Below are 15,515 nucleotides of genomic sequence, written 5' to 3'. Positions count from 1 at the left end.
ACATCTCACAGAGGAGAGGAGTGAGGACAGGAGGAGGGGAGTCATAATTCTCACAGACCGAGAGGGGAAGAGTGGAGGAGGGGTTACATACGGTGAGCATGAGGAAATACGAAGGCACGGTCCCCAGAACCAGGATTTCCTTGTTGCCTTTAGACTCAGCATGGAGCTTCCTGTAGTATGCCAATCAGGAAGGACTTGAAGGAGAACACACAGCAGTAGCACCACAGCCAGAGAAAACAGGACATGGGACCAGGAGCAGGAGGACGCGCAGACCCCCAACAGACACTTACAGAACAACAGGATAGAACACAGAACACCAGCCTCACAACACAGAACACTGGTTAAACAGAGAGAACAGGACCCTGGGCTAGGAGGACAGAACCCTCAGAAGACAGAACAGGACCCTCAGCAGACAGAAACACAGGACAGGACCCTCATCAAGACAGAAACCACAGGACAGGACCCTCATAGAGACAAGAACACAGGACAGCGACCCTCAGAAGACAGAACAGACCTCAGAAGGACAGAACAGGACTCAGAAGACAGAACAGATCCTCAGAAGACAGAACAGATCCTCAGAAGAACAGAACAGGATCCTCAGAAGACAGAACAGGATCCTCAGAAGACAGAACAGGACCTCAGAAGACAGAACAGGATCCTCAGAGACAGAACAGATCCTAGAAGACAGAACAGGATCCTAAGAAGACAAAACAGGATCCTCAGAAGACAGAACAGGTCTCAGAAGACAGAACAGGATCCTCAGAAGACAGAACAGATCCTCAGAGACAGAACAGGCATCCTCAGAAGACAGAACGAGACAGAACAGGATCCTCAGAAGACAGAACAGGATCCTCAGAAGACAGAACAGGATCCTCAGAAAACAAACAGGACGCTCGGAAGACAGAACACAGGACAGGACCCTCAGAAGACAGGACAGGACCCTTCGGAAAGACAGAAACACAGGACAAGGCCCTCAAGACAGGACAGGACCCTCAGAAGACAAAACACAGGACCCTCAGAAGACAAACAACCACAGGACAGGACCCTCAGAAGACAGGAGCAGGACCCTCAGAAGACAAAACACAGGACAGAACCTCAGAAGACAGAACAGGACCCTCAGAAACAGGACAGGACCATCGAAGACAGAACACAGGGACAGGACCTCAGAAGACAGGACAGACCATCGGAAGACAGAACACAGGACGGACCTCAGAAGACAGGACAGGACCCTCAGAAGACAAACACAGACCCCTCAGAAGACAGAAACACAGGACAGGACCCTCAAGAAGAACAGGACAGACCCTCAGAAGACAAAACACAGGACAGAACCCTCAGAAGAAGAACAGGACCCTCAGAAGACAGAACAGGACCCTCGGAAGACAGGACAGGACCCTCGGAAGACAGGACAGGGACCCTCGGAAGACATGGACCTCGGAAGACAGAACACATGACAGAACCCTAGAGGACAGACAGGACCCTCAGAAACAGAACAGGACCCTCGGAATGACAGGACAGGTCCCCTCGGAAGACAGAACCCCGGAAGACAGAACACAGGACAGAACCCTCAGAGACAGGACCCTCAAGAAAGACAGGAACAGGCACCCTCAGAAACACAGGACAGAACCCTCATTAAGACAGAACAGGACCCTCGAAGACAAAGACAGGACCCTCGGAAGACAGAACACAGGACAGGACCCTCAGAAGACAGAACCCTCAGGAGACAGAACAGGACCCTCAGAACACAGGACAGACCTCAAGAACATAGAACAGAACCCTCAGAACATAGAACAGAAACCCTCAGAAGACAGAACACAACACTATATAAAATATTAGAACTTCTAACACAATCTTTGGAACTACATACCCCACTAGCATGAGTGGGACAGGTTGAGTTAGACTGTTGCAGGTGTGTATACCCAGCAGTTACTATATGTACACAGGGTGTGTTCTAGATCGTAGTGCATATACAACTGGGTGTGTGGTGTGTGGTGTGTGTGTGTGTTGTGTGTGTGTGTGTGTGTGTGTGTGTGTGTGTTGTGTGTGTGTGTGTGTGTGTGTGTTAGCTCACCTGTCCAGGTGGCCAGATGACACCTGTATGAGGGTGGGCATGACGGCTATGAACAGAACCAGTCTGAACATCCTGCATCACCAACATCCAAGGAGAACACTTGCTGTAGTTCCAGCCCACCTACACACACACACCACACACACACACACACGGCACACACACACAACACACACACCACACACAACACACACACACACACACACACACTATATGTTTGTAGCCAGTTACTCATTTTAAGACAGGTGGTTCTTTAACATTAAAATAAAGAGCATTTGGGAAGTCAAAGTCTCTCTCTCGCTCTGTCTCTCACACAACACACACACACACACACACACACACACACACACACACACACACACACACACACACACACACACACACACACACAGTCCGTAGTCTCCGTACCGTCCTTGTCTGCGCGGGTGCCCCCAGCCAGGAAGCGTGAGACCAGCGGTGTGGAGGATAGAGAGAGACAGGAGGAGATGAAGACCGTCTGGGTGGGACGGACATGCAGCACCTGACCCCACAGCAGCCCTGTAGCTACCATCAACAGACTGAGGTAGCATGAACCCTGCACAGAGGTCTTCCACACCTGCACACACACGCATAGGACAGTACACACATGTTAAATATACACACACATGCATAGGACAYTACACACATGTTAAATATACACACACATGCACACACAGTCTTGTACAGCTCACCTTGTGGGGACACACAATTCAGTCCCATTCAAAATCCTATTTTCCCAAACCCTAACCCGTACTCTTACCCTAACCTTAACCCAAAAACCTAAACCTAACCCGTACTCTTACCCTTACCCTAACCTTAACCCTAAAACTAACCCTAGCTCCTAACCCTAAAACTAACCCTAGCTCCTAACCCTAGCTCCTAACCCTAGCTCCTAACCCTAGCTCCTAACCTTAACCCTAAAACTAACCCTAGCTCTTAACCCTAACACTAATTCTAACCTTAACCCTAAACCCCCTAGAAATAGCATTTCAACTCATGGGGACCAACAAAATGTCCCCGTTGGTCAAATGTTAATTTGTTTACGATTCTTGTGACAAGAATAGTTGAACACGTCCACACATATAAAATGGTCTTCAACTCTTGAAACGAACACAATATAATTATCTTATTAGGACACGTTCCAGAGAAGAGAGGGAGGGAGAGAGAGAGCGAGAGAAGCAGGAAGACTGATAAGGAGAGAAAATGTGTGATAAACAGATAGCTAGCCAAATGAAGAGGAGAGACAAGGGAGAGAGAGTTAGACGTTGGTGTCTGCTGAGACTGAGTTGGTGAAAGAATGTAAGAATGTGGGTTTCTGAGTCACACTGTGAAAATGTTACACACTTCACACCAGTGTTAAGTCATTTCCCGTCTGGTGATGTCACCCGGCAGGTCAAAACTCCATCCCACCAAAACAGGCCGTGTTTTTAAACAGCTGTTCCACTAAAAGGGCATCATCATCAATTTGACAGTATTATTCCACACTCATAGTGTGGAAATAAATATAAAACACAGGGAATTCACATTTTTGTCTGCACTGGGCCTTTAATAGTTTTTGCTATTTCAAGAATGTAGGCTAATATCTGAATATCTATGGAAAATACCTCTATGTGTGTGTGTGTGTGCGGGGGGGGTTAGGGTTAGGGTTAGGGGGGGGGGGGTTGAATGCAACACTAGGCAGCCTACCTTCCGAAGTCGCTCTGGGGAGAACTCGAGACCGACCAGGAAGAGAGTGAAGAACACTCCCAACTCCTCCAACGTCTCAACCTGCACCATAGCCTGCACAGAGATACATTACTCTCTCAGACAGACAGACAGACAGACAGACAGACAGACAGACAGACAGACAGACAGACAGACAGACAGACAGACAGACAGACAGACAGACAGACACATGTCTCACCTTGATGCTGTTGAGTCCAGAGGGACCCAGGAGGACTCCACAGACGATGTAACAAACATGGGGGGCAGGCCCATCATAGTGCACAGCCAACCACATGGCAGAGACAGCATCACTACGGAGACCAAGTCCTGACCAGCCAATCACAGACAACAGGACAGGGAACAACAGGGACACAGATAGAATTGTGCAAAATTGTAGTTTCATTTGAAGACCCATTTGGTCAGATTACAGCTGGACTCTTAGGACAGTCTTCATATGGTCAGATTACAGCTGGACTCTTAGGACAGTCTTCATATGGTCAGATTACAGCTGGACTCTTAGGACAGTCTTCATATGGTCAGATTACAGCTGGACTCTTAGGACAGTCTTCATATGGTCAGATTCAAGTCGGCCTCTTAGGACAGTCTTCATATTGGTCAGATTACAGCTGGACTCATAGGACAGTATTCATATGGTCAGATTACAGCTGGCCTCTTAGGACAGTCTTCATATGGTCAGATTACAGCTGGACTCATAGGACAGTCTTCATATGGTCAGATTACAGCTGACTCTTAGGACAGTCTTCATATGGTCAGATTACAGCTGGACTCTTAGGACAGTCTCATATAGTCAGATTACAGCTGGACTCTTAGGACAGTCTTCATATGGTCAGATTACAAGCTGGCCTCTAGGACAGTCCTCATATGGTCAGATTACAGATGGACTCATAGGACAGTCTTCATATGGTCAGATTACAGCTGGCCTCTTAGGACAGTCTTCATATGGTCAAGATTACAGCTGGACTCTTTGGACAGTCTTCATATGGTCAGATTACAGCTGCCCTCTTAGGACAGTCTTCATATGGTCAGATTACAGCTGGACTCATAGGACAGTCTTCATATAGTCAGATTACAGCTGGACTCTTAGGACAGTCTTCATATGGTCAGATTACAGCTGGACTCTTAGGACAGTCTTCATATGGTCAGATTACAGCTGGACTCTTAGGACAGTCTTCATATGGTCAGATTACAGCTGGACTCTTAGGACAGTCTTCATATGGTCAGATTACAGTGGACTCTTAGGACAGTCTTTTATATGGTCAGATTACAGCTGGACTCTTAGGACAGTCTTTATATGGTCAGATTACAGCTGGACTCTTAGGACAGTCTTCATATGGTCAGATTACAGCTGGCCTCTTAGGACAGTCTTCATATGGTCAGATTACAGCTGGACTCTTAGGACAGTCTTCATATGGTCAGATTACAGCTGGCCTCATAGGACAGTCTTCATATGGTCAGATTACAGTTGGACTCTTAGGACAGTCTTCATATAGTCAGATTACAGCTGGCCTCTTAGGACAGTCTTCATATGGTCAGATTACAGCTGGCCTTTTAGGACAGTCTTCATATGGTCAGATTACAGCTGGACTCTTAGGACAGTCTTCATATGGTCAGATTACAGCTGGACTCTTAGGACAGTCTTCATATAGTCAGATTACAGTGGCCTCTTAGGACAGTCTTCATATGGTCAGATTACAGCTGGCCTCTTAGGACAGTCTTCATATGGTCAGATTACAGCTGGCCTCTTGAGACAGTCTTCATATGGTCCGATTACAGCTGGCCTCTTAGGACAGTCTTCATATGGTCAGATTACAGCTGGACTCTTAGGACAGTCTTCAATATGGTCAGATTACAACTGAACTCATAGGACAGTCTTCATATGGTCAGATTACAGCTGGACTCTTAGGACAGTCTTCATATAGTCAGATTACAGCTGGACTCTTAGGACAGTCTTCATATGGTCAGATTACAGCTGGCCTCTTAGGACAGTCTTCATATGGTCAGATTACAGCTGGCCTCTTAGGACAGTCTTCATATGGTCGATTACAGCTGGCCTCTTAGGACAGTCTTCATATGGTCAGATTACAGCTGGACTCTTAGGACAGTCTTCATATGGTCAGATTACAACTGAACTCATAGGACAGTCTTCATATGGTCAGATTACAGCTGGACTCTTAGGACAGTCTTCATATGGTCAGATTACAGCTGGACTCTTAGGACAGTCTTCATATGGTCAGATTACAGCTGGACTCTTAGGACAGTCTTCATATGGTCAGATTACAGCTGAACTCATAGGACAGTCTTCATATGGTCAGATTACAACTGAACTCTTAGGACAGTCTTCATATGGTCAGATTACAGCTGGCCTCTTAGGACAGTCTTCATATGGTCAGATTACAGCTGGCCTCTTAGGACAGTCTTTCATATGGTCAGATTACAGCTGGCCTCTTAGGACAGTCTTCATATGGTCAGATTACAGCTGGACTCTTAGGACAGTCTTCATATGGTCAGATTACAGCTGGCTCTTAGGACAGTCTTCATATAGTCAGATTACATATGGTCAGATTACAGCTGGCCTCTTAGGACAGTCTTCATATGGTCCGATTACAGCTGTCCTCTTAGGACAGTCTTTATATGTATAGGATCATTAGCGTTCAGAGGTTAAAGTTGGTACTGACCTTGATGAAGTGTTGATCGGAGCGGGGCATGGTGGAGTCTCTGGGCTTGGTCAGAACATACTGGTTGTTCTGGGAGTCGATGAGCATGCTCAGTCCCACGTCGTCCTCCACCTCTCCTCCTCTCCTCGACGCGTTCCTTCTTCTTTTCCCTCCGTCCTCCTCCTCCTCCTCCACTCTCAGCACTGCCTCCACGTTGGCCACGTGCACTCCATTCATCTGATCACAATCCTGATAATAACTCTACTGGTACAGCCTTTAATACAATACATAACAGCCCCAACGCAGCACATCAGGGCCTGTCTCTATATAGCCTCTCAGACTGCTGATCTGGGATCAGGTCCTCCCTGTCCAAACAGTCTGATGCATTATGCTCTAAAAAGGGAGAAAGATCCAAGATCAGCACCCCTATTCTGACCCATTTGTCGTCAAATACGTGGTCCACTATATGACCTATGTTGTGTTTGTGTTTGTTGTTGATGAACCTGTTTATTGTTGTCCTCTATATGACCTGTGTGTTTGTTGTTGTTGATGAACCTGTTTATTGTTGTCCTCTATATGACCTATGTGTTTGTTGTTGTTGATGAACCTGTTTATTGTTGTTCTCTATATGACCTATGTGTTTGTTGTTGTTGATGAACCTGTTTATTGTTGTCCTCTATATGACCTGTGTTTGTTGTTGATGAACCTGTTTATTGTTGTCGAAGGCGTGGTCCTCTATCTCCTCCTCCAGGCGGTCAGCAGCTCTCCTGACGTCCTCGAGGATCTCATCTAGCATGGACAGGGTCTTGTTCTGGGCCAGGGCACTCTTCACAGCCTCCACCTGGTGCTTCTCTGCTGCTACCAGCTCTACATACTCCTGTTCCTCCTGACACACACACAGAGAGACAGAGAGACACACAGACACAGGAGAGAGAGAGAGAGAGAGAGAGAGAGAGAGAGAGAGAGAGAGAGAGAGAGAGAGAGAGAGAGAGAGAGAGAGAGAGAGGAGCAGAGAGAGAAGAGAGAGAGACAGGAGAGAGAGAGAGAGAGAGAGAGAGAGAGAGACAGAGAGAGAGACAGAGAGAGAGACGAGAAAGGCACAGACGAAGGTCAGACATAGATGGGCAGTAAAAGGCTGTCAGACAATAATTGTATACAGACACTAGATGAATAACAGGGTGCTGTCTCCCGGGTGGCGCAGTGGTCTAGGGCTGCGCCACCAGAGTTTCTGGGTTCGCGCCCAGGTCTGTCGCAGCCGCCGCACCGGGAGGTCCGTGGGGGACGCACAATTGGCCTAGCGTCGTCCGGGTTAGGGAGGTTTGGCCGGTAGGATATCCTTGTCTCATCGTGCTCCAGCGACTCCTGTGGGCGCGGGCGCAGTGCGCGCTAACCAAGGGGCAGGTGCACGGTGTTTCCTCCGACACATTGGTGCGGGGCTTCGGGTTGGAGGCGCGCTGTGTTAAGAAGCAGTGCGGCTTGGTTGGGTTGTGTTTCGGAGACGCATGGCTTCGACCTTCGTCTCTTCCGAGCCCGTTGGGAGTTGTAGCGATGAGACAAGATAGTAATTACTAGCGATTGGATACCGACGAAATTGGGGAGAAAAGGGATAAATGTTAAAAAATATTAAAAAAGGGTGTTGAAGCCATCGCCCCCATCTTGACACTCCCCACCGGTGTACAAAATATTGTGGAGCCATAGAAATGCATGTATTAATGTCTACATTAGTTTTGCCATGTTTATCCTATTATAGACACGTTAATGCATACTATCAAATTATATTATGTGAGCCAAACATAAACATTAAAAAAAAATCTTAAAGTATCATTTTTTTGAAAGTTCTAATGTTATTTTCCCACTGCAAAAATGTTTTAAAATGCATGTAATTTCACACACACACCACACACACACACACACACACACACACACAACACACACACACACCACCACACACACACACACACACCACACACACAACAACCGCACACACACACACAACACACACGCACAGATCTGGCCTCCACAGATAGCAGTGTATTTTGCAGAGTAATGCTGTCCCCACTTGCCCCTGCTCTGGCTCATCCAATCAGATAAGAGTTCCAGAAACTTCTGCCGGCTTTACACGGGACCGACTAATCACATTCACTATCTTCCTACAAACCCAAGTTTCTCCTCTCCTCACTCTCCTTCCTGCCTCACCTTAATGCTGCTCTGCTCCTCCTGCCTCACCTTAATGCTGTTGTCTCCTGCTCTCCTAACTATATGGTGCTCTGCTCCCTGCCTCACTTAATGCGCTCTGCCCTCTGCCCCTCACCTTAATGGCTGTCTGCTCCTCCTGCCTCACCTTAATGGCTGCTCTCTCCTCCTGCCCTCACCTTAATGCTGCTCTGCTCCTCCTGCCTCACCTTAATGGCTGCTCTGCTCCTGCCCTCACCTTAATTGCTGCTCTGCTCCTCCTGCCTCACCTTAATGGCTGCGTTCTCTGAGGCCTCCAGTCTCTGACGGCTGCTCTCCTTCATGTTGACCACGTCCCTGTAGTTCCCTGCAGCGCCCTCTGCAGGCCACCACCGCCTGGAGACTGAGCGTTCGCTCTCATTCAGCTCCTTCTGGAACACCTCCAGAGTGTGAACCTGACCGGGAGAGAGAGAGGACACTAGACTAGGACCTGGCGGGAGAGAGAAGAGACAGGACACTAGACTAGGACCCTGGACGAGGAGAGGAACGAGAGAGGACACAGACTAGACATTGGACGAGGGAGAGAGAAGAGGAGGACACTAGACTAGGACCCTTGGACGGGGGAGAGAGAAAGGACACTAGACTAGGACCTTGGAGCGGGGAGAGAGAAGAGAGAGGACACTAGACTAGGACCCTTGGACGAGGGAGAGAGAAGAGAGAGGACACTAGACTAGGACCCTTGGAGCGAGGGAGAGAGAAAGAGAGAGGACACAGACTAGGACCCTTCAGAGTGTACACCACAGGAGGTTGTGGGCACCTTAATTGGGAGGATAGGCTTGTGGTAATGTCTGGAGCGGAGTCAGTGGAATGGTATCAAATACATCAAACACATGGTTTCATGGTTTCCAGGTGTTGATTCCATTCCATTTGTGCCGTCCCGGCCATTATGTGAGACCGTCCTCCCCTCAGCAGCCTCCTGTGGCGTGCACTGGAAACGGGGACATACAACTCTGGTCAGAAGTAGTGTACTACACAGGGAACAGGTGCTGTTTGGGAACACAACTGGAACACAACCAGGAACACAACCAGGAACACAAACCACGAACACAAACCACGACACCAGAACACAACCAGGGAACAAACGACACACACGAACACAAAGGAACACAACCAGGGACACAACCAGGGACACAACCACGGACCAACCACGAACACAACCACGAACACAACCAGAACCACAACAGGACACAACAGGGACACAACCACGAAACACAACACAAGACACCGGACACAACGGACAACCACGAAACACAACCACGAACACAACCAGACTGTGCACTTGGCAGGCATGGGATAGAAGAGGTGAGATGGGTGAGACCAGGGCTGCACTCCAATACTCTAAAGTAGTTTACTCTGTATTTACACACATCTGAATACTAAGAGTCATTTCAGAATGTCAGTTTTGACTAAACAGTGCCCTGGCTTGGTCATATGAAGGTTCAGGTATGTTGATCAACATACTACTCCAGAGAAGGTTCAGGTATGTTGATTAACATACTACTCCAGAGAAGGTTCAGGTATGTTGATTAACATACTACTCCAGAGAAAGGTTCAGGTATGTTGATTAACATACTACTCCAGAAAGGTTCAGGTATGTTGATTAACATACTACTCCAGAGAAAGGTTCAGGTATTGATTAAACATACTACTCCAGAGAAAGGTTCAGGTATGTTGATTAACATACTACTCCAGAGAAAGGTTCAGTATGTTGATCAACATACTACTCCAGAGAAAGGTTCAGTGTAGAGTTGGGGGCAGGGCAGGGCAGGGCTGGACTTGGAGTGAAGAAGTGTGGTAGTCATGTTGGGTTGTTGTTACGTGTTATATTTAGGTGCAGGAGCTCCACAACTACTTTGGAGCTAATATTCTATTGAGCAGTGGTCCAAGGGGATTGCCTAACAGGGGAGCTTGGCCTATCCACGGGGTACTTGGCCTAATCTGCAAAGGGAGTACTTGGCCTAGCCACTCGGCGACTTGGCTAGCCACTCGGGGTACATGCTATCCACAGGGGTACTTGGCTATCTACAGAGGTACTTGAGGAGACCCATAAGTAATAGGCCTACTGGTAAAATGCACAAGGGGATACTTCAGGGTACTCGGTAACAGTAACCGAAAAAGGTTGGAAGCCACTGCTATAGAGGTGCAGGAGCTCCAGCAGTAGAACATTTGAGTGCCGGTACTCAGCTCAGGTGAGTCCTGTCACCTCACCTGGAAGAGTCTCTCTAATAAGAGGTAATAACGTTATTAGTCTCTTAATAACACAGTAAAAACAAGTTATTAAGTCTCTCTAATAGTAATAACAAGTTGATACAGTCTCTCTAATAACAGTAATCAACAAGTTGATAGAGCTCTCTAATAAAAGGTAATAACGTTATAGTCTCTAATAACACAGTAATAACAAGTATTTGAGTCTCTATAATAACGAGGTAATAACAAGTATTAGTCTCTCTAATAACAAGGTAATAACAAGTTAATAGAGTCTCTCTAATAACAAGGTAATACAAGATATTACATCTCTAATAACAGGTAATAACAAGTATTTGAGTTCTCTAATAAACGAGGTAATAACAAGTTATTAGTCTCTCTAATAACAAGGTAATAACAAGGTATTTGAGTCTCTATAATACGAGGTAATAACAAGTTATTAGTCTCTCTAATAACAAGGTAATAACAAGTTAATAAGTCTTCTAATAACAAGGTAATAACAAGTTTATTAGAGTCTCTCTAATAACAAGGTAATAACCATATGAGCCAAAAATAAAATAGTTAGATTGACTAAGAGTTAGGGTCCGTTAGGATTAGGGTCAGGGTATGGAGCCAAACGGTCCATTTTACTCTGGCGCCCACCTGGAAGAGTCTCTCTGGGTCTGAGAGGGAGCGGTCTCGCCCCACAGCGGCTGCAGCCACAGCTAGCTTCTTAATGGCCGTGTTCTTCTGTCGGATGAGGCTGCCCAGGCGCCGGCAGTTATCAGACACCCAGCTCCAAGCGTGCTTGGCCACAGCACTCCTGCCCCGATGCAGCTTGATGGCATGCTGAGCTACCTGCTCCCGCTGCAGCGCCCCTACAAGGCCAAGGCACAGCACTACACACACAACCCGCATCCAACCTGCTACTGCTGCTGCCCCTTCAGAGAAAGAGAGAGAGGGAGGGGGAGAGGAGGGAGAACGTAAGAGGGGAGAGGAGGGAGAAAGTGAGAGAGGGAGAGGGGAGAGAGAGAGAAGAAAGACTATGAGCAGGAATGGAGAGAACAAAGACTATGGACTGAGAGAGGCTGGTGGCAGACAGGAGAAGAGAAAGGCTATGATAACAAACCCAAAACACACAGGCTGTATGAATGTTTCTCAGCCAGCGGAATCAGCAGAGAGGTTAGTTCCATAGAGAGGATGGGGCGGGGCTCATACCTGCTCAAACAACTGTTCAGGAACAACTACCTGATGAGGCACACCTGTATCCAGTGACCTATATCCTTCTAGAACACATCTCACCTGACTTACCTGCCTCACCACACACAACTGACAGCCAGAGCTATCTCCGGGAAGAAGCAGGTCACACCACACTGAGTCAACAATAAAATGGAGGCCAAAYACTGCAGAAATGGTTTACCTGTGGTTTGAAAAAAAAAAACTGTTTATAATTTATACTAGCAGCAAAGTACCTTTGTGTACATGGGTCAGGGATAGTTATGTTAATATTCCAGACCCCTCCTATGTCCCTCCTCATGTGCAGTTCAGGGTTGATTCAGCTACTCCTACTGACCTGTGTTGATCAATGAGACCACTGTTCATGAAGGTGTAGACACACACAGGCTTATAGAATACAATTATTTCCAAGATCACTAAATGATGAAAACCATCTGTAACAACACAAAAATAGCTAACAAGTATTTTGCATTAGCTGTGRAGTATCATTACATATTCATATGAAGTACAGAGACCATTCATTCACTGGAGGAAAAAAAGGTTGGAATTACAGCTGACAGTGTTCTGATCATGGTTTTAAATGTTGAATTACATATTCAGCAGGTATGCRATATATTTTATGCTTAAATTCGTGGTAAATAAAATAGGTAAAATGTTAGCGAGCTACCTACTAGCTAGTGTGCTACGTCGTCCTCTCTCAGTCCTAAACTCCACAGTAGAAGAGGGAAAACAATCGTGCTCTTGTAATGCCACCCCTCCCCAATCGCCACATAGCTCTAGCCAACGTTGAGCCTTAGAGCAGGCATTCAACTACACACAGGGCGACAAACTTAATGCATTTCCAAGACCCCTACGATTGACCGCAACAAACGGCCTAGCTACGTCTGTCAGGTATGCATTTGAGTCAAATGTATTGTTCAATATTGCGCTATTGCTCTTTATAAATGACATTTGCGTGCCCGATGTTTTAGCAAGGTTAGATATGGATTCTGAAAGCTGTCAAACCTGCTCGCGCCTACTAGGTTAGCTTGATGGCTAATGCTAACTAACTAACGTTAGGTTAGTACGGCTCCGAACTTTTCAAACTTCTTGAACATTGACAGTAAGCTCCACAAAATGAGAATTTGAAGTCGAATTTCTCGTAACATGTCAACAACATTTTAATCAAGTTGTTTGTGGTGAATTAAGTTTGCGATACCGTAATAAAATGTTACATTGTAGTTATTTTTCACTTCACTTCCGAAACAAATCACAAGGATTGGTTGGATATCTGCGCGGATATCTGGGATATGTAGTTTTATCAAGTGGCGTTTTTCACAAGTAACTGCCCTTCTTGGAAAAATCTACACAGTTGCAAAGTTGTTTGACAGCTTTATATAGCTACTGTACTAGCTCMAAAGACCATGAACATAAACTCATCACAGCTAGTCAATAGCATTGTYCAAGTACATTTTTACCTGCGATGAATCACATTATTTTACATAATTAACATTTTATGCAACTGTTTATTATGCATACAATGTCATCACTATCCACGTACAGTGTTATTAGGTTCAGAAGTGCACAGAACAAGGCCACAACTTGACCACGATCACTGATTATCCCAAGAACTACAAGTCCCAGTTTAGACCCTCAAACTTTCCCTTGCGGTAGCGCTGACCTCCCGCGCAGGCGTACAAGCCCCTCTTCCATCCTCTTCTCCCCGTACAACACCTACACCCTCTTTTCATTCTCTCCCCAGACGTCACACACTACACCCCTCTTGCCATCCTCTCTCCCCAGTACACACACTACACCCCTCTTCCTCTCTCTTCCCCAGTACCCACTACACCCCCTCTTCATCCTTCTCCTTCCCAGTACACACACTACACCCCCACTACCATGCCCTCTTACCTTTGTATCGGTTGTAGAGCTGTTCTATGCTTCTTGCGGTCCAGAGGTTTTCATGGATTCTTTATAGTAGAGGGTCGGGGTTCTGGAAGTAGTTGTCTGTGGCCACCTCTGTTTCCAGTCATTCTTGGTCAGGCAGTACACAGCTGTCCTCTCCCCAGACTGAGTAAAGGTCATGAAACTGACGAACCTTGTCCTTTTGAGACGACTTCAGCTTATGCTGCAGGAGAGGAGACACACACAGTTGAGATATTGACAGGTGCACACACACACACACACACACCCCACACACACACACACACACACACACACACACACACCACCCACATAAAACACATACACACACACACACACACACACTAAATATATATATACACACACCACACACATATATATACACATACACACACAACATATATATATATATATATAATATATAACAACAAAGAGAGGCAGGTTATCCATCGACCTTTGACCCCTGACAGACTGCTCTTCAGGTCAGCTGCTGAGGCCATCAGGGTGAGGGTGCAGCAGAAACATGGCAGATACATTCCCCACTACCTACAGTCTATCTGTTGGAGAGCAGGTCGATTTCTCTCAGATGTTTCATTCTCTCTGCGAACAGCATCTTTAGACAGAGACGGTTGTCTGAGTCCTGCCAGTCAATGACAGCGCTGGTGTTCTGTTCAACCCATCCCTTTGACTGGAAACTTGACTTTCTTCACAACATACACTCCCCAACATATTCTACTCTATATAGAATCATATGGCCTGTATGGGGCCTGAGGGACAACCGTTAGAAACGGGAAATACATCGGTGTCGGGATGACCAGATCGTGAGTTAACATTCCGCAAGATCTAAACGGCGCGGACCGATAACGGAACGGGATCAATAACACACACTGGCAGCAGGCATTACATCACTCATCACGGTGAGCAAGGCACAGAGTGAAAAAACAACAAACGTTTTGCTCCTGGAAACACACGGCGGGTTGGTACACAACCGGAGTCCCTTCGAATCAAGAACAGTGTCTATGTCGGTGCAGTGCGAGTGGCTATAATCGTGATAAGACAACTGCCCGCCCGCTCTTGCCGAGCTGACCCTATCCTCTCGCTCTGGACCCGCCCGATGGTAGCGGGCATTGGCGGCGCCCTCTCCGCGACCCAGTTCCCAAGCCAGCGCGTACGGACAGCCGCCTCTCTGTTCCAACGCAAAGGCGACATACCAACCGGGAAAAGGTAGTGTTGCAAGTGCGGGTGTCACGCTCACAATAACAACTGACCTTCCATTTCCCTCATAAATTGCAACAGTGAACGACACACTGCAATGCGACACTGCCAGAGGACACCCCGTTTCCCGTTATAGAGAGCCTTCATAGCGTGCCTCCCAAAACATTTCCAGCTATACACTTCGTACATGGGTTTGTTCACTAGTTTATGTTAATCCTTTTGATCTTACCTACCATTTTATCACCCTCTGTTTGGCCAACTTGATATCCCAATGCCCCTTG

General features: G+C 46.8%; 1 protein-coding gene across 1 annotated transcript; it reads right to left on the bottom strand.

Moving 5' to 3' along the window:
• Positions 1-89: 89 nt before the first annotated feature.
• On the bottom strand, positions 90-13,374 carry tmco3 (transmembrane and coiled-coil domains 3). Its single transcript, XM_070446982.1, is given in 12 exon segments — positions 90-285; positions 2,069-2,188; positions 2,474-2,660; positions 3,770-3,862; positions 3,987-4,039; positions 4,042-4,114; positions 6,484-6,699; positions 7,169-7,348; positions 8,925-9,089; positions 11,542-11,819; positions 12,351-12,451; positions 12,786-13,374. Coding segments are annotated over 9 exon segments (1,296 nt in total). The 5' UTR covers positions 11,797-11,819; positions 12,351-12,451; positions 12,786-13,374; the 3' UTR covers positions 90-285; positions 2,069-2,114.
• Positions 13,375-15,515: the final 2,141 nt, after the last annotated feature.

The sequence above is a fragment of the Salvelinus sp. IW2-2015 genome, linkage group LG15 (assembly GCF_002910315.2).
Source record: "Salvelinus sp. IW2-2015 linkage group LG15, ASM291031v2, whole genome shotgun sequence".
In the NCBI taxonomy this organism is placed as follows: domain Eukaryota; kingdom Metazoa; phylum Chordata; class Actinopteri; order Salmoniformes; family Salmonidae; genus Salvelinus; species Salvelinus sp. IW2-2015.
This window is presented reverse-complemented; position numbering and strand designations above follow the sequence as displayed.